Source organism: Neurospora hispaniola (genome assembly GCF_033458365.1).
Source record: "Neurospora hispaniola strain FGSC 10403 chromosome Unknown B0T23scaffold_7, whole genome shotgun sequence".
In the NCBI taxonomy this organism is placed as follows: Eukaryota; Fungi; Ascomycota; class Sordariomycetes; order Sordariales; family Sordariaceae; genus Neurospora; species Neurospora hispaniola.
The window spans coordinates 1939774-1963043 of record NW_026944412.1 but is presented as its reverse complement, the minus strand read 5'-3'; the positions used below and the strand labels follow the sequence as shown (position 1 = coordinate 1963043).

The 23270-nt window shown below is 51.0% G+C and overlaps 7 protein-coding genes across 7 annotated transcripts; 2 read left to right on the top strand and 5 right to left on the bottom strand.

The window, feature by feature from the left end:
- Positions 1–2561: 2561 nt before the first annotated feature.
- On the bottom strand, positions 2562–4619 carry B0T23DRAFT_322389 (FAD/NAD(P)-binding domain-containing protein; the record flags this gene model as incomplete). Its single annotated transcript, XM_062835293.1, has 4 exons — positions 2562–3685; positions 3750–3839; positions 3898–4515; positions 4586–4619. 4 exons carry the CDS (start codon positions 4617–4619, stop codon positions 2562–2564), a joined length of 1866 nt encoding a protein of 621 aa, XP_062690038.1.
- A 7320-nt stretch (positions 4620–11939) lies between these two features.
- On the bottom strand, positions 11940–12734 carry B0T23DRAFT_398579 (guanylate kinase; the record flags this gene model as incomplete). Its single annotated transcript, XM_062838372.1, has 4 exons — positions 11940–11996; positions 12056–12350; positions 12397–12649; positions 12725–12734. 4 exons carry the CDS (start codon positions 12732–12734, stop codon positions 11940–11942), a joined length of 615 nt encoding a protein of 204 aa, XP_062690037.1.
- A 92-nt stretch (positions 12735–12826) lies between these two features.
- On the bottom strand, positions 12827–13800 carry B0T23DRAFT_386894 (Mss4-like protein). Its single transcript, XM_062837654.1, has one exon. It carries the CDS (start codon positions 13678–13680, stop codon positions 13174–13176), a length of 507 nt encoding a protein of 168 aa, XP_062690036.1. The 5' UTR covers positions 13681–13800; the 3' UTR covers positions 12827–13173.
- Positions 13801–14963: 1163 nt separating this feature from the next.
- On the top strand, positions 14964–16671 carry B0T23DRAFT_386893 (uncharacterized protein). The gene has a single exon (XM_062837653.1). It carries the CDS (start codon positions 15393–15395, stop codon positions 16392–16394), a length of 1002 nt encoding a protein of 333 aa, XP_062690035.1. The 5' UTR covers positions 14964–15392; the 3' UTR covers positions 16395–16671.
- A 175-nt stretch (positions 16672–16846) lies between these two features.
- On the top strand, positions 16847–18332 carry B0T23DRAFT_217464 (uncharacterized protein). The gene is made up of 2 exons (XM_062833671.1): positions 16847–17142; positions 17229–18332. Exons 1-2 carry the CDS (start codon positions 16989–16991, stop codon positions 18188–18190), a joined length of 1116 nt encoding a protein of 371 aa, XP_062690034.1. The 5' UTR covers positions 16847–16988; the 3' UTR covers positions 18191–18332.
- Positions 18333–19196: 864 nt separating this feature from the next.
- B0T23DRAFT_301203 (heterokaryon incompatibility protein-domain-containing protein) lies at positions 19197–20276 on the bottom strand (the record flags this gene model as incomplete). Its single annotated transcript, XM_062834310.1, has 1 exon — positions 19197–20276. A coding segment is annotated over one exon (1080 nt), but the record flags the coding sequence as incomplete, so codon positions are not given.
- A 221-nt stretch (positions 20277–20497) lies between these two features.
- Positions 20498–22569, bottom strand: B0T23DRAFT_386889 (major facilitator superfamily domain-containing protein). The gene is made up of 3 exons (XM_062837652.1): positions 22161–22569; positions 21366–22098; positions 20498–21301 (listed from the first exon to the last, which is right to left on the bottom strand). Exons 1-3 carry the CDS (start codon positions 22364–22366, stop codon positions 20690–20692), a joined length of 1551 nt encoding a protein of 516 aa, XP_062690032.1. The 5' UTR covers positions 22367–22569; the 3' UTR covers positions 20498–20689.
- Positions 22570–23270: the final 701 nt, after the last annotated feature.

Below are 23270 nucleotides of genomic sequence, written 5' to 3'. Positions count from 1 at the left end.
TTGCGACAAAACGACAATGTTCCTCGTGGTGATGAGATGCCTGCGATCACAAGAGTGTGCCTCGCCGTTCCAGATGAAGGTTCAAGTTCGTTTCCAAGATGAGATGGTGTGCAAAAGAGCAAACCAGACACGTTTGAAGCTCGAGGTGTCTTGATTATTTGAACGACGACTAGCCAGGCTGGGGCGATCTGAAGAGCTGGACTCGAATCCTCGAAGAAGGTGGCAGTTGTACCTTTGTACCTTGGTTTATCCAGTCACCGCGGGGTTCCGACGCCTGCAGGTTTCGACAAACGGAGGCCCGGCGGGGTATCTGCAACGGTCCGTAACGGGCGATGATGAAGGCTTCGAATGCGAAAGGAGCTGGAAAAGGTAAGTATGCAGATGTGAGATACCGGACAGATGCAGACAACAGCCATGTATGCGTGGTTATCAAGGGGCAGTACCGGTACCTACCCGACTTGTCAACTTTTGATGGCTCCTCAAGATCCACGGCTTCGTCCGTCCTCCATAGCTCATCCCGCCAGACATGGAGTTTAGGTATCCAAGACATCTGGACGGAACAAATGGCAGCCTAGACCGAAGGCAGCAACACAAGAACACTCGAGTTGGGTGCCCATACAGGTGGGGGGACGTGGAGTGACGGAAGAAGATGGGATGGAAGGCCAGAATCCGCTGCATGTTTCGCTGCGTTCCAAGGTTGATGCAGACTCAAGTGCGTCGATTGAGGTTCCGATTTGCACTTGACGGCATCAAGTCAGCCTTGCAAAAAGCAATAGGGCCTGGGCTACCCGCTGGGCTCATTTTGCGATGGCCTATGGGCGGCAATGCACGATGTGTTATGGGGATGGATTGGGTGGAAGTTTGAGGTTGAGGTGGAAACTTGAGGGGACGAGATGTGATTTGTGCATGGCGGCATAAAATACGCAGAAACTGTAACATACCAGGCCAGTGCGGCCCCGGGCAGCGCCCTCGCGCCTGCAAACGCGGCAGCACAGACAGTGCGAAAGCGCAACCCTAGAGCGACGTTAGTTGACGGGCGGCACGGCAGTCGGAGCGGGAGGCCTACTGCGCCTGCATAGGTGTGTGGATACCCTGAGGATAGGTATCACCAATGGCCCGTACCTTGTATTTCCAAACAGTCGGGGGAGGCAGAGAGCTAGTGCAAGAGGCCGACCCACCCCCGCCCTACGGCTCAAACGGGATCCGGAGAGGAAACACATCGAACCGAACGGCTTTCTTGAGCCCTGCCTGCCTGGGGCTGTCACTTTTCCAACTCTTTTTTTTTTCTGTCCTATTCCACATACCCGATATCGACATTCTCCGCCACAGAACTGAAAATATGTGTTGGCACACGACTTGAGTCGACATATTACTCCCCTTCTCAGTCACAACACATTGCAGTACAATCACTGGAAATTTGACGATGGGTACCTAATAATTGGTAACCTTCTTGTCGCTGTCTCTCCTGAATTCTTCTCGTTCAAAAATTTTTCACGGAACTACTATGTGTCCCAACCCCCGTCAACAGATCCGAAAAGAGGGCCATTGCCATTGGCCCTCGAATCCTGGAACGTCTCACGCAGATTCCTCCCAGACGGATTCTTGTCATCAACGCTCAAAATTAACATCTTGTCCTTGTCCGGCCCTCATCCCATTTCTCAAGTAGCGTGATCTTTCCTATTCCCATTCCAATCCCTTCCCTTCCTTCCTTCGTTTCCATGCCCCCATCCTTTTCCTCTCCCCATCATCTCACTCTCTCAAGGCTTCTGTGTTGAACGCAACGGCCTATCCTCCATGAGCTTACTACTTCTTATCTGCCATGGAATCGGCATTCTTGGCCATGCTATCCCATCGGGAGGCCTCTGATGCGGCGTAGCTCTTGACCTTGCTGTCGGTCGAGCTCGAAGCCGTGGAGCTGAACGACTTGCTGACGTCACGGATCTCGGAGGCATTGGACTTCCAGGCAGATGAGCTAGTGCCGCTTGAGCCGGCGCCAGAGCCAGAGCCGGAGCCGGAGCTGGAGGTGTTAGGGTTGTAACTGCTGAACCCAGAGGTGTTTCCAGACATCCTGTGAGGGTGGGATAAGTAGGACTGGCAACAATGGGTATTGTGGTTGCTTTCTCGGATTGAGTCCCCTTATGGTGTCAATGTTCGATGGTGCTGATGGATGGGAAAAGGCCGGAGAAAGGTGAAAGACGAGAGTCTTATATATTGCCCTGGTGGAAGCCATGTTGATGCTATGCCGTGCCGACGTTTCTCACATTAACCGTCCAGGCCTTGATGTTCCACTAGTTGGATATGGAGAAAAACGAAACCCCAGGTTCCAACCAACAAACTGATCACGACCGCCTTTCAATAGTACGATTCGAGTGTCAAACAGACGACCTGGTTGTGAAAAACTGAGGATGGATAAGTGTATCACTCGCATAAGGGATGATAGCCCAAGTTGGCTGCCCATGAACGAACCGAAGCAGCTCACAGATCGAGATCGAATCTTAACTTGAGCGGTATACTCTCGGAGCGGACACACCAACAAACGCCAAGTGCATGGCACAACTCCATCAAGCACACATCCTCCCATCATACTTCTCTGCATACTCGCTGACAATGTCCTTGTAGTCCTCGAGTCCATACGGTTCTGTCATCTCGGCCAACCAGCTCTTCTTCCGGTGAATCTTCAATCCCAGGTCACCAAGCATCGAGTCAATATACGGCAACGCATCAAACACAAAGTCGGGGAACTGGTGTCCATGACCTGCCGGATAACGCCACTTCCCAAATCGTGCTTGGAGAACCGTCTCGTATCGCACCTGCTCCACGGTCTTCCCCTTCTCGCCCACCGCCTCGTTCTTGAGCTTCGAGTTCCCCTCAAGCAAAGCTTTTCTGGACGGCATCACGCTCAGGGGCAACTTATCGTCGAGAAACGCGCAGATCCAGAGTGCCTGGGGATAAACAGAGAGCCCAGAAGAGAAGCTACAAAAACAACCGATGAAAGCGATATCTCTCGTTGCCAGAAACCGCGGCGAGGGCGGCACCATGAACCGATAGAGAGTCCAGGGAGTTTGGCGGGCCTGGGAAATAGTCTCATCTCTCGTTGACAGGCCTTCTGTTTCCGTCATGGGCTTGTATCTCTTGTTGATAATCGGTTGGTACCTGAGTCGCGGAAATTTCGAGAGAATTTCCTCATCTGCTCGCGCCACCATTTCGTCCGAAAAAATCGGTTCAGCGTCACCGTCCAGGGAATGAGGCAGCCCTAGCTCCTTCTCGATGCCCTCTGGGAGAAACTTCACAGGCGGTACGTGCTTCCACCCCGTGACACAACACAAGGCCTCGGTTTCCAGCTGGGATCCGTTGGAAAGATGCACCGCTTTTGGTGACAACCTTGTGATGTCGGCAATGTGGATATTAACGGTGCCTTTGCGGATGAGATCGAAGAAGTCAGATGGGAAGTTGAGGATGGAAAAGCTCGAGGCAACGAACATGGCCGGCGACCATGGCTCGAGCTTCTTGATCTCTGGATGCGAACTGTATTTGTTGATGGTCTTGACGTCGTTTCCCAAGACCCACCAGAATGCATTGGTGACTGCTCGTCCGATGGCTGTTCCGTGCCAAAACCTCCGGATCAGCGAGTAGCCGTCGGCAGCTCCCCAGATACATGGCGAAAACCATGTCAAAATTCGTGTGTCTGATAAATGACATCCGTGGTTAGCCTATCGCGAATGAGCCATGTGTTTTCGAGGTTTACTTACGAACCAACGCCTCCAACCATAGCTTAAAAGGCGTAACAAACGATGGCGCCATCCACGCCGGTCCATGCCCGCTCTCTGGGTTCTCATCGCCTCGGTCAGTCAAACGCCCTACTTTCCTAACACCTCCTCACATCGAGCCCGTACTCACCTCGAATAACCCAGTCAACCTTGATCCCCTTCGACGCATACGCATACACCGCATCCCAAGCCGACTTTGTTCCCCCCAGCACCGTGACAACCTTTATCTCCCCCTCCAACGTCCCCTCATACCTCTTCAACTCCTTACTATGAAACAGCGGCGCCCCAAACGTTTCCTGCCCCTTGAAATCCGGCAAAAACGCCTCGGACGTCAGTCCAGTCGCCATCACCATCTTCTTGGCAAACACTTGCTTCTTCGTCATTCCTTCATCGGGACTTTGCACCGTCAACACCCACCCACCCTCTACTCCATCCTGATGCGCAGCCTCCAACACCGTATGCCGAAGCCGGATTTTATCCTTGATGCCAAACGCCTCGGCATAGCTGGAGAGGTACTTGTGCATTACAGGACCGGTCATGTACTCCCCGGGTTTGACCCCAAAGAGTTCGGGGCTCATGGGGTAGTCGAGATATTCGTAGGTTCCTTTGAGGTTGTTGGTACGTAGGCCGTCGTAGAGGCGTTCCTCGGCCCAAACGCCGCCTATGGTTTCGGCTTTGTCAAAGATGGCGAGGGTGAGGGTGGGGTGGAGTTGGTGGTAGGTTTTGGCCATGGCGAGGCCAAAGAGGCCTGTTTTGGCAAAATTTGGTTAGTCATTTTGTGGTGGTGCACTGCAGCCGCCAGCCAGGCGAGATTTTACCTGAACCGATGACGACTAGGTCGATGGTCTCCATGGTTATGATTTCTTCACCCAGACTGGTGTTTATGGAGTCTTGAGTTGGGTTGAGAAAAATGTTCTTCCTCTCAGTTCACAACATCGTGGCTATGTCTTGTCGACGCCATGTCTTTTCCACCCTCACTTTATGGAACCGCCTGAAACCAGAGAAAGGATTTCGTCCTCCGGTATTGGGACCGAGGAGCCACCATAGCATCTTATCGTTACACAAGTCCCACAATCCTTCAAAGCTACCCTGACGATCACTTCTCTTTGGAATCGCTACTGGATGGCGGCTGGATGATCTCGTTGGTCGATACATTCACTTTATTCTGGCGCGCCCCACAAAAGTATGCAGCTACTTCTGAGAGATCCGCCCGACGGTCTTATCGCACCAGATGTCTGGAAAATTAAAGGAAGTAGCTGATAAAATGATTGCCACTAAGCTGCATACATAGTACCTGTATGTTTTCGTTAGCCAAAAACCGTGTCGACGCTAAAAATGATAACTTTGCTCAGCCAAAGAGATAGACAGTCGAGATTGAAGTGGTATACATACGTAAACCATCAGGGCATTTGCCTGTATACCGCCCCTGCCATGTCGCCCTGTGTGGTAACATTGCATGCTGACATGCTTCCCTTTACTTCCGAAGCTGTACCGAGTTTCGCAACCCCACCCCAACATCTCCAGGCAACTGAATACTCCTGATCATGAACGTTTTTCCCGTTCCTAATCTTCGTACCCAGTGAAGTACATAGCTGGGCTTGTCGGTTCGACCCGTCTGAACCTCTCGACCGAAATTATCGAGCGGTGATTATCAGGAATTTGAAAGTCTCAACTTGATAACCCCTCGTGACTCGATTTTGCAAAGTACGGTTCCTGCATTGATTGGTGTTACACTCATGCATCCACAAAGGTTTGGCGTTATGCGTATCCATACGGGCGATCAGGCTCCGTGGACAATCGGAGATAACACCCGCATGTCAGCTACGTATAGAAATCGTAGAGCTCACCAGCCAGAAAAATCTCACGGACGTCGACAATAGCGATGAAAAGCGCTGCGAACACGTTGGGAAATAGCTTTTTATCCAGCATGGTGTTTGCATGCGCTCGTATCAGAGTCTATTCGCATGAGGGGATCCAAGCGGATGCCCTGTTGCGGCAAAGTGGCGGCACTCTCAGGAATTTGGCGGCACTCGAGGAGTGTCCGCGGATCGGGTCGCTGCGTCGAAAACCTCCCTCCACGAAAAGCCGCTTGATGATATCTTTTCAGGGATGCGACATGATATTGAGGTTCTCACTGGGGTTGAGCCTCCCAGACGAGAAAATCGAGGGCTTGTAACACGATGTCGCATGTCCGTTCGCGCGGCAGAATGCTGCTGCCGCCGTATTTGCTGTAGTTACGGCAAAACATGCCATTCCGAGACAAAAGTCGCTTTAAGCGCACAAGGCCGGCCATTTTGAGCGCTTACTGTGGTAGCTAGTACCATTGGCGCTGTCATTGTTCCTAAGCCCAGCCCTCCTCAGAGACAAGGTTGTCTCTTTTGGAATTTTTTGCATCCTGCCCGCCTCTGTCTTGAACCCGCAGTGGTGTTTTCGGCCCACTGGGTGCAGTCTTACCAAGAAATACAGTTAACACCTCACACTTGCACTGTGACCGACCATGCTGTACAGTATCATGACAGTTGCCTGTCCTCGTTTCCACTCTTGTATTCCAACTATACACCGTTATGTTTTCGGTTTCGTCCTACGAGCAATCGCATGCCTGTGTTGTTATCCCCCAAACTGAGCCTTGGTCCTTCTCCCGTAGGTACCCATAATGCCATGTCGTTCAACATGAATTGCACTCGTTCAGAACGAACGACTCCACTCCATGGGTGGAACTTTTGGCGATGGCCAAAACCCCTGCTGTGGCACTGTCCAGTTCCCCAATCGGGACATGAGAAAGGAGATGATTGGTTCAGCTGTAGCTGGATCTTCTTGGCGAACGATGGTTCATCAGATGTCCTGGCAGGAGTAGATCAGAAAATGTTTCATGCCGAGCAGTTATGACTGAAGGATTGCCGGGAATATGATCAAAAGGACCCCTTCGAGTATTCCCCACAGTACGCCAAGGTACATAGTGATCTCGATCGTGGTTCTTGCAGTACCTGGTTTTATGCCCGTTGGTGGTTCCGTGTACGGGTTCGGATTGTAATGTCCCACAACACATGGTACTTGAAGCGCACGCGTGGCTCTACTTACTTATCCATGAACACATCTTGTACATCGTCAATGGCGCTATGTCCCATATATAATTACTATGCAGTATATATCCGTGACCTGACTAGTTCCACGGGATGTGATGTTTTCCCTTGGAACGATAACGAATCCTTGAATATTTGCAGCATTGCGCCCCCCTCGGTAAATCACTACACCCGGTGGACACTCCGCGATAACACCCTGATGTAAGCAAGAGAGAAAATTGAAGATTATTGTCTATCCAAACACAATCCGAAGCCTTTACATGATGCAGGCTTTTGGTGTGCTGGCTGCATGTAGTTGCCGGAAACTGGGCAGGGGAAATGGCGTTATCCATTCCTCTGTAGATATCGTTCAAACCTAACATCCCACCAGGTGTAACCCTTCTCATCTCTTCCAGGCACCATCATTTCGAGCATGAGTATTATCAATGCAAAAATAATTATGAATTTCCTTCGCCTCGTCTCCTCATCAATCTTCAACATGTGGACATTACTGAACGGGACGGCGATTGCTCTCGAGAAAAGTGGCAATAATGATGGAGAACAAGTTTTGGTAGATATCCCATGGGATGTATAGGAAGGGGACACAGAATGGGTAGGCCTTTTGATGCACAGGTACGTCTTGGAGGCTTGGGGTGGGGCTGGAAAGGCCTGGGAACGTCCTTGGTAGTGTTGGGGGAGAGAATGATAAATTCGGATGTGTTTGGACTTAGGTTGTTATGGTTGACATGGCCGATGGTGGTTAAAGCAAAGAAAAAGACCGGGTAGACTGCGACGATGGATGCATGCACATTGGTGACAAACTCGACGATGACCCAAAAGAACACCAACAAACTCGCGGTCAAGCCAGGGAAGCGAAGTTTTCAACAAAAGACACATGAGTCAAATGGCGCATATGAGTCCGATGCGAATTTGGTTCATGTTGACACGGTCGGCGGCGAGTTCGGGTCGGACTCAAGCGAATACCATGTCGATGCCCGTAATGGTGTGGATGATGGGGCGGGTTAAGATGCGTGTCGCGCTTGGCATATTTGTAGGTGGAGAAGACATACGTCTGGATGGACGGGAAAGAAGCGAAGTGAACTTCAACATCTGTATCTGGAAGTGTGAGAATGGCGTAACTGGCGGCTAGGAGACGTTTTCTCGGCCGTGTTCGGAGTTAGCGAAGAGTACTTAGGACACGGTTGGCATATGAGATCCCATCTTCTGCTCTATGTCAACGCAAGCAGCATATGCGCTGATGCGTAAAGCAAGTGTTATGGAAGGCTGCTTGTTGTTGTAGAGGTGTTGATCAAGATGAGATGGCTGCGATATCAAGTTACTGGCCTCCTTTGTCCTCTGGGTATCTATCAATGCGAGGTGGAAGAAGCGCGGTGCATCTTGTGGTGTTTCAACATGATGGACGTCAAAAGATGTTTATTGATGGAGCCCAGACAGCACTCTCCAAAGTAGTTGCTTTTTGATAACCGATCTGCTTACAGGGGAAGCAAGATGTCAACCGTCAGTCCGGTTGCCATTCATGGAGGCACCGAGTACTTACTGTGGCCCCAACTCAGAAGTAGAGGTGCAATTGTCCATTTGTGGGCTTTCCGATATAGGGTAGTATCGAGATGTGATGTAGTGGTCTGTGCCGCATCAGTTATTTTGGTTGTGATGGGTGCCAGCAGTCAGAGAATTGAAATAAGGTATACATGAATTCTGTTATGATACAACATGAGTGTCTCCAGTTCCAGGATATCTGCTGATAACACCCCAAAAGAGGTCATAATTTTCATATGCAGAGTGTAGATGAGGTCTAGAACTCGTTGTATGTAACGAGGGACAACCTGGTATGTTGGGAACTGCAAGAATGTCAGTGAACCAACCGCTGCCATCCCCTGTTGAAGAGCTCATATATGAAAAATCGTGGCTCACGGGAGTTTGACAGATGCACCCAACAGATGCGGAGATGTGATCTGCCATCTATGCCACTTTTCAGATCCTGTCTAACATGTCGGCGAGGCAGATCATCGCTGACCCAGCCGATGGCGCTCGATTAGACGGTGGTGGTGCCGGTCTTAGATTGCGGAGCTCTTTCATGCTCAGCGCAGTTTCCATTAGCATTCGTCCAGGAATAGCGGTCTTCTTCAATTGTCGTGGAAAAAGTTTTGCAAGATTGATCCTGTCAACTTGGCGAGTATGACATTTGATGCTGTACTAGTTGGGAAGTAGACAAGCAGCTTGAACTTCGCAGTTTCTTCCTGTTTCGGGGTGGTTTTCTGGATGGGAAGGAACTGAAGTTATCGCGAAGGATGGAAAGTGGAAGCTTCCCGCGGGGTTGTAATTCTGGTAGTCCATTGAAATATCCTCAGACGATCAGACGGCATCGAGCACTCTGCAGCTGGTGGGGTAGGCAGCAAGCAATCACATACAGCTGCGGACATAATGCTCTTTCCACTCTAGAATCATTTTTTCTCTCGACCAAAACGCCAGCGTTCCGCAGCCTTAATTCTACAAGAAAACGCTCTTCGACAACTTCCTTCTTCCAATCAATCATGGTGTGGAAAGACCAAGGTACTTATACTCCTGCAAGGGCATCTCCAATACCCGATTGATTCGCCATCTGATGAACAGTTGGTAGGGATGTCCAACCACAATTAATCAACTACTCTCTTCATCATGCCTCATTTCGACAATGTCAAGGACCATCCAAGCTGCATTTTGGTTAGTTGGGGGTGAACTGAAGTGCGGGTCTCCTCCATCTCAATTCAGGCTTCAAGCCGTAAACCTCGAACTGAACGTCTCTTCATAATCGGAGGTCCTCAGACCCCTACTGGAGCCGCACCTGAATGCTGGAGTCGCTCGCCACTTCCAAAAACATGTCCCGACAGAAGTCAGTTGGCTTGATCAAGGGCAAGTGTCGGTACTTGTAAGTAGGGTCTTATGGCCCAAGTTTTCAGTTGTAACTGAAAATCGCATCGGCAGCCCTAGAGCGGCCAACATGTAGCAACAACATATTGTCGATAGAACACAGAAAAGCACCAAGCTGGACCAACAGTTTTGCCCCGACGTGTCCACCGCTGTGTTCCTCGCAGTTGTCGAAGGCCATGAAAAGTTTTTATCAGCCAAGACATTAGCCACTCACCCAGGCGACCGATACGCTCTTTGGCGACGGCTTGGTAATGGTACGAGGTCAGGATCCCAGTAGAGGTTCAGGTTGGGGATCCGGAATTTCTGGAGATGACGATGATATTCCCGTTGGACGAAACTGGTAAACATCCTCATAGTTGGTCATATAGTTCTAGATTGTACGTAGTACCGTTGATGACGCACAAAATGCGCCCATGTGTGGAATACGAGAGCGTAAGATGTGTGCTCGAAATACCAAAAAGCAAATACTATCAGAACCCGTTCCCATTCTAGGAACGACCTTAGGTCCATTCCGACCCAGAATCAAGCAACGTTCCTACCAGATTGCAGAAACCGAACAAGATAAATTAATCCTGTTCCAACACAACACTGGTCGAAGAACGACCTTCGCTGGAGATTCTATGCCAGCCATGGCATCAATTTTGAAGCTTTTATGCAACTAAGTCGTCGAGAATGCGCAGCTTGGAGCCAGGCTCAATTCCCGCCCGGTCAAGCATCAGGTCGAGCGGGAACTTATCGAGGATTCCGACGTCGCCATTCGCTTCGTCAGCTGTTACGTAACATCAGGGGCAGTACCCTTGCGTTCCGCAAATGGTGAGTACCTGGTATATTGTCCCTGTCATGTGGATGGATGGGTTGTCTTGTTTCGCTGTTCAACAGTTGGAAGTAATGTGTACACTTCCACATCTTGAATCAGAGCCCTAGAGCAAGTATTGGTCCAACAATCTACTCAGGATTTTACAGCTTGGAGGCTATTCATCATGGACGACTTGAACCCTGACGCCACTTTCGATCCTGATACACAAGGAATGTGAACCAGGTAAAGCAGACGAAGGTATGGTTTTTGACACGGCTTTATTGTGTCCGCCTTGATCAGTTCGGTTAGACGTGACACGTGAATCGCCATGTTCTTCCTTGGCTCCTATGATGGCCATTTTGACGGAAAGCTGGTCGTCTGCTTCTTTCTTGCTCGCTGTGATTGATGACTTGAGGAAAGTTGGGACATCTGAAGAGATACTATTCAGCCTACAGACCCAGGGATTCCACAATGATACAGTATTATACCATCTCAAGGGAAGTACACAGGTAGGGATGTTCTGGATCATCTCACCACACGGCAGATGACTAAGAATGCATAGATCTGTCGGTAGCATAACTGGTTGAACAAATGACTTTGGGTAACACGCAAAGAATAGAACTAGAGGTGGCATACCAGAGGATGTATGGAAGTTTCTGTGTGGATTCTTGCGATCCCTAGGTAGGCAAAAATGTCCGTTAGATGAACAGCTTGAATATCCTTCGCTCTGGCTCATACTCCGATGCTGTGCCCAACTTCCCTTGGAGGTTCTGGGACTCGTTTATCATGTTGTCACTTGGAACAAGATTGTATAGGTACTAGTTGAAGTTGTACAAAAGTTGAATATAGATGTGAGTATGCGGGATCGATATTTGGCTGGATTCGACGTTCCATGCTCCAAATACGAGGAAGTGACTAAGTCACCGCGAGTGTCGAGCAGTGTCGTAATTTTTGACTGAAGAGAAGGTCTGCGAATGCAATCCGGAGTACTGTTTTGATATGAACGGCTCGCAAAATTTCTTTTTGTAGTGGGTTCGTGCATGCCCTTTCAAGGCAGACATCAACTTGGGCTGGTCTTGACGGCCTGCTGTAGGTCGACCAGACCCTCAATCCGCCTTCAAATCCATACGAGCCGACCATTATTGCTTAAGCCGATTAAGGCCTGGCTAGTTACCTCTATAGAGTCTATTCGAAATATGGGGCAGAGGACCGGCCGGCTAGCGAAGTTACTCCGGTTTTGGTGCGGTATACTTTGAATAACGGCGGCAGCCAACACACATGCGGAAGATGGTCCAGTTCTGGCATCGAGACAGTCAACACAATTCTGAGGACAGGGCGGTTGATCAGGGTATAGTCTGTCTATTCAAAACATTATTTTCAACCCCAAATTCAGGCGACCGGCGCATAGACGAACTCCTCGAGCTCCTTGTAGGCCGTCTCGAGATCCTATAATGTGTTAGCTCCTCATGGTACGCGGCGCCTTGAAATGAGCAAGCGACACGTACCTCGTTGACGATGATCTTATCATGGACACCGGTCTTGCTGAAAGCGAGCTCGTTCTTGGCCTGAGCCAGTCTCTTGAGAATATCCTCCTCCTTATCAGTACCGCGGCCGCGGAGTCTCTTTTCGAGCTCCTCCTCTGATGGGGGAGCGATGAAGACGTAGCGGGCGGGGAAGCCAGAGGCCTGGATCTGCTTGACACCCTCCATCTCGATGTCGAGAACGACAACCTTGCCCTTGGCGGACTGCTCCTCGATGGTGGCCTTGCTGGTTCCGTAGAAGTTGCTGCCGAACTGCGCACTGTTATGGAGAGTTAGCCCCCATGCTCTCAAGTCGTGTCTCTGACCGGGAGCGTTGCTGATTGTTGTTGTTGTACCTCTCGACGAAACCGCCCTTGGCCTTCAGCTCTTCGAAAGCTTCCTTGGTGACATAGTGGTAGTCGACGCCATCCTTCTCGCCGGGTCTAGGGCCGCGGGTGGTATGCGACACGGAAAGAGTAAAAGTGTCGGGGTGTCTCTCGAAGAGGAGCTTGAAGAGGGTGCCCTTGCCGACGCCAGAGGGGCCAGAGATAACGACGGGGCGACGATCGGGAGGAAGAGCTGGCAGCGCGGCCGAGTCAGTAATGGTGGAGGATCATGGTGTCTTTAGAGTAACATAGCGGCAGAAAGGCATACTGGGAGCCATTGTGTAGATGAGACGCGTTCGAAGAATGGAGTTGACAAGACGGACTGGGCGCATGGCGGACATTCAGGAGCCAGACCGCGGGCGGTTTGGGTGCTAAAAGTTGGCATCTGTCAGGGTCGCAGCGCAGCGGCGGAGAGGGGTGCTGTCAGCCCCACTCTTCGGGTTTCTTCCCGCCCCTGAATTGATCTCCACCGTCCGCTCAAATCGGGTTTCAGATGAATCACGGACCTGAATGACCCTAACCCTTACGACTAGAGGAGATGGTACGCTAACAATTTCTGCACCGGTTCTGGGGACAATGCATTAAGCTTATAACTGCCTCTACATGTCGGTGCGCTAGCATTCCCATCCGCAAACAAGAGAAGATAACTGAACGACATCCGTTCCAACCTCCACGTAGCAACATCAACTGTTTGTAGACAAAACCGAAAACGCATGTTCATTTTTCCTTCGTCTTCTTGTCTTTGGCATCGTCTCCCGGCGCTGGGCCATACTGTGCGGGCGCAGTGGTCTCGTAGCACTCCCACTCCTCGGGCAACTCCATGACCGCTGATCGAGTGTAGATATGCTTGGGCTTCATTTCCTTCCAATCCAGCCCAGATTCGATAACTCCTCCCTTGATAGCAACGACAGGTCGCATGTTACCATCAGGGAGCACGCCAGCATGGAAAACGCGTACTCCGCACTTGGGACAGAAGTAGCAGTGCATGGTGTTGCCGCTCTCGGCTGGATGGGTGAAGACGGAGAGCTTCGACTCGAGATCGGCCGGCAGCGGAAACATTTGGCTGGTCGGGAAGTAGACCGAGGTACCGAAGAAGGAGGCTGACTGTTTTCGACACGATGTGCAATGGCAGCATGCCGTTCCGAGCGGCTTCGACGACGGCGTTTGGAACTTAATGTATCCGCATTCGCAGCTGACGGGCAGTCCCTTGTCCGCGTCGGCCATGGCTGAAATATAAGATAATCTCGCAGTGGTTGGTGCTTGATTGGTTGATTATGTGTCAAGGAACCGTGATATCGACACCTGCTTGAGGTCTGAGGAGGGGAAGGTTCCAAGATACAGAGAATGGGTAGAAGGCGGTTATTTACCTCCATGTCCCTCCTCCGATGACGGCCGTTGAGTCATCGGGACGCCTTCTCATCATCCACCAAGCCACATCTGTCAATGGGACTCCCTCAACCCGCATTACTTGACCAAAGGCTGAAGTTGGACAGTCTTGTCATAAACACCATGTTAAACTGTATTACTCTCTCTCAGTACTTTTGTCGTCCTCATAGCGAAATTTTCACGGATCAATCAAAGGGGTGATTACAGCGGATAGCAACGACAACCGGTTGGCCGACTTCAAGCGGGAGGTCGGGTGGGCTAACCCAACACAAGGTTGATTGCTAATTCTGCGGGTCGGCTCCCGCCCCATCATAACGACATCCTAACCCATCTCACCTGCTTTCTCACCCCTGCACAGAATCAAGCCCAAGTTGCCACTTGCCCTTGGGGAATCAATACAGATATCTCCTTCTCCATCCATTAACACCAGGTATGAAATTCCAATTCTGAAGGTCACATCCGGTCAGTTCTTCACCCTCATACAAGTAATCGCTACCGGTGATGTTCGGTACTGAAACACATGTAGAGACCGCCTATTCTTGCCCAGCAGGTGATCACTTTGCTCTTTTCTTGGCCTTTGAACTATGTACATTATCAGGGTTTGGAGATTTATGACATGAAGGACACTGTGAATCTATCAGAGTCTCTGATCGATACAGCTTTTACTGCAGAAATGCCCCCTGGTTATGAATAATTGGAGGCTTTTCAGGACCTGTGGATTGAGGAAAGCTGGATCGCGTCAACAAAAGACGAAAATACGCCATTGTTGTTGGACTTGCCTTGAATCTACCATCATTCTTCACAGCTAGGGGAGATGTCCACGGTTGATTCCGGGTTGCTCTGTCTAATCACACAACACCTATTTCCTATGCGATGAGAAATCGATGGTTGCTTCGAGCGGAAAGTGATACAGCGAAGTGAATCATGGTGCAAGCCATCACTCAGGACAAACAGGAAGGCAACACCCGACAAGACTTGCTGGGGATCAGGTTAAATGCCAAAATGCCCTAAAGTACTGGACTTCCGCAGTCAACTGAAGACAACTCAGGCGCGAAAATATCACCATCACACGAACGACTATCAGCATTGCTACTAACATGGATAGTTTACTGGATCAACAAGAGCCTCTTCTCAACGATACGGACCCATTTCTACGTGTTTACCGTTACGCGATCACTTTGCATCCCAGTCCGCTTTTGTCATCACGGTACACGGGCGAACCTCCTTCAGCTAGCCCTAGACCGTCCAGTGACACGCCAACCAAGCAGACTTTGCTACCGCAGTCACTAGCGCCTAATGACTTTTCGAAGCAAACTCCACGACGAACCCATGGTCATGAAGACAACAAGGCAGAATCACGAGTGCTTATCCCTCGACGCGGCGCATACAACATACCCGCATCGGCTCCACGGGCCGTGGTCAACACGCCACAAAGAACCGTCACAGTAACCCTGTATGCCGCCAACCACAGGCCATACGAAGTCCCCATCAAGTTCTACCATCAGCAAACCACTAGGCCTTCACGTCTCGAACAGATTTGGGCTGGTCAAATGCAAGGAGGGCCCGAACTCCTTTCGTGGATTGAGATCGTCCGTCACAAAGTCTTCGCCCAAATTCCCGGCTTCGTTTTTGTACCCCAGGATCCTTTTCTCAGCCCCATAGAGACCGTCAACCTCATGGGCGGCCTAACCGATCAACTCGATGATATGCAAAAACTCTCGCAGCTGACAACCAAGTTCTTGCGAGAATACTTTGCGAATATGAGCATGGAAGACCGGCCGGTGTTGTACAGCCAAGCTCAGAAGACAGGAGACGGGCAAAAGCTCGTTGACTTCCACAAGGAGAGCCTCCACGATATCTTCTTCTCCATTCAAGTCCACAGGAAAAAACAGAACAAGAACATTGTTGGCGACCACTTGAAGGGGCCACATCCGCTGGTGGCTAGAGCGGCAAAAGAGAAGTATATTCAGGAAGCGTGTTTCCCTATTCATCCATGTGTGATGAAGAAGGTCGTTCAACATGTTGTTGAGGCGCGCAAAGCTTATCTTCTCAAGAAGCAGGCTCAGGCTCAGGCTCAACCACACGTCCAACCTCAATTAAATCGGTCTGGTTCAATTCGCACCATGAAAAGCTGCGTCTCATTGAAAGCAAACGATACGAACAACAACAGCATTCGCAGAATGAAAAGTCACGCCTCCCTCAAAGACACCGAGTCCACCAACATAGGCAACAAGCTCATCCTTCCTTTACCTCCAATTCCCATAGAAGACTGGGGCTGTCGCGATCCCCACGCCTGGCTAGTCGGATGGGATTTGGAGATGGAGAGCTTGGCGTACATGCGTCGGAGCAGCGATTTTCCTCGCCTTGGCAAGGTTCAGGAACGCCAGCTTGTGTTGTACCAGTTCGCCAGGAGTGTTGATGAGTGGATGTGGCGTTTGGAACAGGCAGAGAAGAACACTGGATGTGGACTGGGACTGACTGAACCGGAAAAGGTGAGGGCCTGTGAAATGGAGGACTTGAAGGATACGGAGGAGTTGTTGATTGAGCTTTGAGCCCTTGATGGGGCCGGCAATGATCATTTCTTGATTGGACTTAGGTGATCCTGTTGGGTATGAGTGATGGAATAAGCGTGGTTGAATTGGCTCTGATATCAATATGGGCTTGGTTTTCGCGATGTCTATTTCATGAACCTTGTCTGGGAATGGTGGTTGTTCACACGGCGCGTTGACGCAAGGAAATGCTGCCCATCATGAGCTGCGGCAATGGAACAGTGGTATTTTTGTAAAGAGTAAATTAGTGACACCTTCATGAACACTTCGTTTCATCAGATTGACACGATGCTGATGCGTGACGCTCGAGTGTCCCATGTCTTCAACATCGTGCAAGAAGACCTTCTATGCCAAGACATAGTGGGGAAGCTCAGGGGAAGGGCGTCCTGTCTTACAAATCGCGATCTCTTGGGTGATCCACATCGCGAAGCGGTTACTACCACATTTATCAGCTTGTTACATCAGTCTCACACCGCAGCAGTTATATAAACTCCTTCAGTTACACGTTTCACAATATCCATTCTATCTCATCAAGATCGATCAAGTTCTCACTCCAGCTCACCTTGCGACGGTTTTCAACGCAAACACAACTTCACCATGTCTACTCAAACAAAGGAAGTCCAGCAGTGGCACACATTCGAAGATGGCTTCGACAACCTCACTCGTGGCACTGCGCCCATGCCTACCCCCGGCCAGGATGAAGTGTTGGTCGAGATCAAGGCTGTTTCTCTTAACTACCGTGATACGGAGGGTATGTTGTTCCTTTACTATTATCACCCTTTCGCTCAAGTCCCAACATGATCATATATATACGGACATAGCTGACAACCCCCGCAGTGACCAACGGCGAATACAACCACTACGAAGCCTATTCCAGGCGTACCACCCCCCTCGTCCCCTGCTCCGACGCCCTCGGCATTATCGCCGCCCTTGGCTCTCCCGGCCCCGGCGCCTCTCAGTCCCCCTGGAAAGTAGGCGACCGCGTCCTCTCCACCTTCTGCCAATCCCATCTCACCGGCCAAATCACCGCCAAGGACCTTGCCTCGGCGCTCGGAAAGCCTCTCGACGGCGTTTTGCAGACCTACCGCGTATTTCCCTCCACCGGCCTCGTCCGGGTTCCCGAGTACCTGACCGACGAAGAGGCGAGTTGCCTGCCGATTGCCGCTGTGACAGCTTGGATGGCCATTTTCGGGATGGAGCCCTTTGGCACCTGGGCCAAGGCAGAGGGGAAGCCGTTGCAGGGCAAAACGGTGCTGCTGGAGGGAACGGGCGGCGTGGCTATTGCAGGACTGCAGATTGCTAAAGCGGCCGGGGCGCGGACCATCATCACGAGTTCGAGCGATGAGAAGCTGCGCAGGGCCAAGGAGGAGTTGGGCGCCGATCATGTGATTAACTACAAGACGACGCCCGACTGGGAGAAGAAGGTGATGGAGATTACGGGAGAGAACGACGGGGCAGATATCATTCTCGAGACGGGCGGGGCGGGGACGCTGTATAAGGCGCTGGATTGCATTGCGTTTGGCGGGCTGATCTCTTGCATTGGGTATACGGCCGGTAAGGAAGACAGTGGTGAGGGGAGCAGGATGAATGTGAACGTGTTGGCGCTGAGGAGGACTGTGACGCTCAAGGGAATTATTAATGGTCCTAGGGACCGATTTGAGGAGATGTGCGAGTTCTATCAGAGGCATGAAATCAGGCCGGTGGTGGATAAGGTGCTTGAGTTTGAGGAGGGAAAGGAGGCGATCAAGTACTTAAGGAGTGGAAGTCACTTTGGTAAGGTGGTTGTTAAGGTCGAGTAGAAAAGGTCAATTGAGGGATATTGTACCTTAGTGATGTGAGGCTGCGAGAGGGTCCTAGGTGCCGGAAAGAAGTTCTACATTTATATCTGGGAATGTGCCATTATTCTCGAATATTCAACTCTAAACAAGTCGGGATCAATGATCACTGACGATTTGTTCTTGCGGTACATACATAGAAATGGCTGAAATCGACCGTCCGGCGTGGGTAGGAAATTGCGACGGTAGTTTCCACATACTTTTGCGCTTGTTCGTGTTTTTTAGTTCGTGTACTTCGATGAGCCAGTCAAAGGCCGATAGCCCTCATCAGCCACGACTTTCTGTCTCCATCCTTTGGTCCGCTCCTATTCTGCTCCTGGCTATCCTCACTGCTTACAATGAGTTCCTCTCGGAGCTTTATGACATACGTGGTGCAGCCATCTCGCACTTCCTCGACAAGTGTAGCCGTAAGAAATGTGGAATCTGTTGCCCACGTTGCGGCAAGCATATCCTCTTTCTGATCTCGAAAGATTCCGTATTGACCTATACTGCCTACTATGCTTGACCTGACTTCCCTTGACCAGTTGACAGGAGTATTCAAGCATTCAGCACGGTTCAAGACACGCTGCGAAGGGGACCAGGGACAGGTGGTGTGTCTCTCTACAAAACACAGCCAGCTGCGCCCTTCGTTCGTGACTCCGAACGCAAGTATCACCGCAGAGGCAAAGCGCCTTGAATCCGGTTTCAACACATGACAGCCGACGAAAGGCTTGTAACCGACATGAAGAAACGCGGCATGATCGTGATGCCACAAACGTTCAGGATGTGTGCCGCCAAGCTGGTATCCCAACCTTGTGTGTAGAAGCCCATCAAACGTGAATGACCTATCCAAAGCATGCCTGAGTGTAATGGACGACATCTCAGAGTCCATCTCCTCAGTGAGGTATTGAGACTGCTTCCGGACCCATAACAAACCCTTTCGGACTTTGCGGACAAGCTCTTGGGGTCGAGCCCTCGCATACGAATCCTTACCAATGGCCGTCAAGTAGATGCACTGCCACTCGTCCTTGAAGTAGTCGGTACAATACAGTGCCATGAAGTAGAGGTTCGGGCCGGCAGACGCAAGGTCGAGCTCAATTCGGAGGCCTTTGTTTGTCAGAGTGTATTCAGGGCCGTTCTTGAGAGCCACATCATCCTCAGCGTCTGCTACACACTTGAACTCATCAGGCGAGGAGGCCAATATACCGCGCCAACGTGTATTTTCCTGGGTTCGCCAGCAAAAGATGCTGACATCGTTGCTTCGCCGTATAATTTCCTCTTGTAGCCTTGTAAAGGCCTTTGGGCCCTCTCCGTATATTAGAGGCATGTTGATGTCAAAGATTCCCAGCAAAGAATAGGCCCTGTCTTCCAAACGCGTTGTTTGCCGGTCAGCCGCCCAACTCATTCTTTTGCCAACCGGAACAGTATACACTCTGGAAGGATCCAACAAGATTCCAATATCAATGCGAGTGATCTTGCTAAGTAGGCTTGCCAAATCCTCTTTCGTCCCCCTTTTCTTCCAGTCCTGGTCGTAGAACATGAGTCTGGAGGGAGCTATGAGTTCTTGAAGCGTCCATCCACGTTTGAACCAGCGGGACGTGCACATTGCGTGGTCAAGTTCGACTGCTTTGAGATCGGAGAGGTAGACCAAGCAAATCTGTGAGGAGCGATACCATTGGAACATGGAATTGATGGCCTCTGTGAGCTCCGCACTACTGGACTTGTCAATACAACATGTATCAACCCAGGCATAGGCCAGTCCATGTTCGGCTGCAACTTCACATGCTTTTGCTACCTTGCGGGCGCCTTGAGAGGTCTGTTTCCCCAGTAGCTTTGCTTTGGCGTCGTGGAATGTGACCTCTCCAGTCTCCCATGTGTGCGAAAGAATTGCATACGCGGGTATGTCGGCGCCCACAAACTCCTCGAGCCCAAGGGTGCGTGTGTTGATCAACCACATGGTGATTGATGGGTAAATTTTGTGGTGAGAAGAAATGCCCGTTAGCTCGCCGTTAAGGTCGAGATTGAAACTCTGAAAAACGAGGGAACGCGTGGAAACTCTGGATGTTTTGGGGAGAATACTACTTTACGTGCATCCATAACAAGCCGGAGATCTGTCTATGGAGATACCTTATCTAATCCGGCGGCAGCTGTGACTTTTGTAGGCGAGGTACCGCAGGCAGGAGCAAGCAGGCGCTAGTTAATCCTCCGGCAGGCACCTTTTGTGAGTGCACGGCAGGCAGCTGAGCTGCCCATAACAGGTGGATGTCCCTTCCATTCATCTCACTTTTTATCCGCCACAAAGACCTGCCCAGTAGCGGGGTAGGTTGCAGAGAATGGAAGGTACGTGTGAGTTGGGTATCTGCAACTTCCACAACAGTCACAGAGACAAAAAGGGATAACGAATTCACAATCAATTGAACAAATTCTCGGGGTATCATTAACCAAGATCTGAAATCATACAGACACACACGTTCCTGCGCTAAATCAAACAAGATATCTGAACCCAATCTGTGGCTTCAGATCCGCACCTTCGCTCTTCAATCCCTCCACTCTCGCCGTCTGGTTGGCCACATCGTCGTGCACCTCCCATGCACTTTCCTCTCCAAGCGCAAGCTTCTTGTTCTGGTCGACAAGCACCATGCGAATCACCCAGCAGCCGACAACCGTGACACCGAACATGGCAGTCACGATGCCGTAGCTCTTGCGGTAGCCGTTCTCCTTCAGGTCCCAGACGTACGATCCCGCGACGTTGCCAAGCTGGCTGAAAGCGTTGATCATGGCCAGAGCGACGGCACGCTTGGCAGGTGGGCGGGGGAACGAAGAGCTGATCCACGAGTAAAAGACGATGAAGCCAGCGTAGGAGCCAGCTTGTAGGAAGAGGGCAACATATCTCGCCGCCTTGTTGAGGGTGGCCATGCTGATCACGAATCCGACAAGACCCATGCAGATGGGGCCGACAATGTGACCAAACTTTTCTTGTTTGCGATCCGAGTGCCAGGCGTTGATGAGTGAAAAGATGCAGGCAAAGACCCAGGGGGGGGCGCTGAGGAGAAGAGTGGGAACATATGCCAGGCCAAGAGTACCCGTGAGTGTAGGCTGTTTGTTGTGTTGTTAGCAATGAGCCGATGCATGCATACAGGAGCTCATGATGGAAACTTACGAAGAAGGCGTTGAAGCTCAAGCCGGTGGTGTAGGCAGTGAAAGTCAGCATCATCAGATAAACCTTCCAGTCCTTGACGACCATAATCAAGCCGTCAAAGATCCCCATATCGGCCGAGTCGCTATCGGCTTCACCGACATCTTCGGTCATGCGCAACTGGGCGACCAAGAGTTCCTCCTCGGTGAACCCGCGGCTGTTGGTCGGCAAGTCGGGAAGGATGAAAGCCGCCAGGACGGCGACGAACATGGTGGCGGCACCTTCGATGTAGAACAGCCACCTCCAGGCCCTGTGACCCAGCACGCCGTCCATGTTGGACAAGACGCCAGCACCGACGAGAGAAGAGAAGGCGTTCGAGATGAGATTGCCGCAGAAGAGAATTGCGTTGCGCTTGGTCAGCTCACGACGGGTGTACCACTTGCTGAGAATCAAGAGCGCTCCGGGCAGGAAGGCGGCTTCGACGAAGCCCAGCAGGAACCGGATGACAACCATGCCACCAAAGCCCTTGGCCAGACCGGTCAACGTCGAAATGAGACCCCAGATCGTCATGACTGCCGAGATATAGAGTGATGGCCGGGGAATTCGGTTGATGAACATGTTGGAAGGGATCTGCATGAGGATGTATCCGACGTAAAGAATGGAGAGACATGTCGCATATTGGGTATCGCTCAACTTGAGATCCTCTTGAAGACCCTTGAGACGGGCGGCACCAATGTTGTTTCGGTCGAGGTAGTTCCTACCAGGTCGTCAGTACGGGTTATTGACTCCAAGCAGACTGAACAGAGTCGAGTCACTTACAAGATATAGATGACAACAAAGTAGGAGCACCGAGCATCAAGCTTGCGGAGGAGAGACTTTTCGATACGAATGCGCTCCTCAGGGTCCATAGCGCGGACATTGAGATTGCCAGTGTTTGGCTGCTCATTGTGTGTATAGTTCTCGGACGCTTCGACCGCCGGCTTCTCGATCCCCGAGAGGGAATCACGGCCCTCGTGCCTGGCCATGCTGTATGTATGTGTTGTAAGGGGTGGATAGGCAAGATGACACAGAACCACCACGGACCCAGACCAAACAAAGCAGGAACAGGATGAGGAAAAAGGGTTGTCGGGGTGGAATGGCAGTCGGGGCGCATTAAGTAGAGCACCAAGTGCACTAGATGGTTACTCGATCCTACCTCTACCCATGTCAGGTAGGTATCCATCCCAGCCTTCTTACACGACCTGAAGGCCTTGATGATGTCCCACTTTTTCTACCCCATCACTCCCCCAGCGTTTCCCCCATATCTTCCCCTCAAAATCACCCCCATACGAGTCCACAAGTTAATCCACAAACCGCCGGTTCGTGGGTATTGTGGGTTGTTCCCCGCATTGCAAGGAACTGCAACGTTGAAGTCTAGGATGGCTGGTGAAACCTGGCAACATGGCGAATTTTGATGCCTGCAAGTCACACAAGCTATTCAGAGGTTTCCTACAGACCTGACACTGTCATTTCTCAATTGTACATACATATGTGGTGCTATGTATGGCAGAAGGTGGACAACCAGTCACGGCCAGAACATGGACCATCAAATTTGGATGAACAGCTCCATTGGAGGAATTCTCTAGGCGAGACCAGGAACAAGTTAAGACGGGAACGCCTCTTTGAAAGCGCCCCGAGGTATTCGGTCATGATAAAGTCTTGACAGGCTTGACAAGCTGCACTAACAATTAACAAAAACATTTCATTTCGTGCGAAGTTGCGCCCGACTCTGCAGTAGCCCGCTTTCTTTTCGGCCCGGATTGAAGCGACCTGCATGCCCCACACGGCATTGAGATTCTGCTTTGGGAGTTGGGAGCGACATCAACGAGAACTCTTTCAAAAACCTGGACAACCACACTCAACGACTTGCCGCTGCCGGTGCCGCTTGCC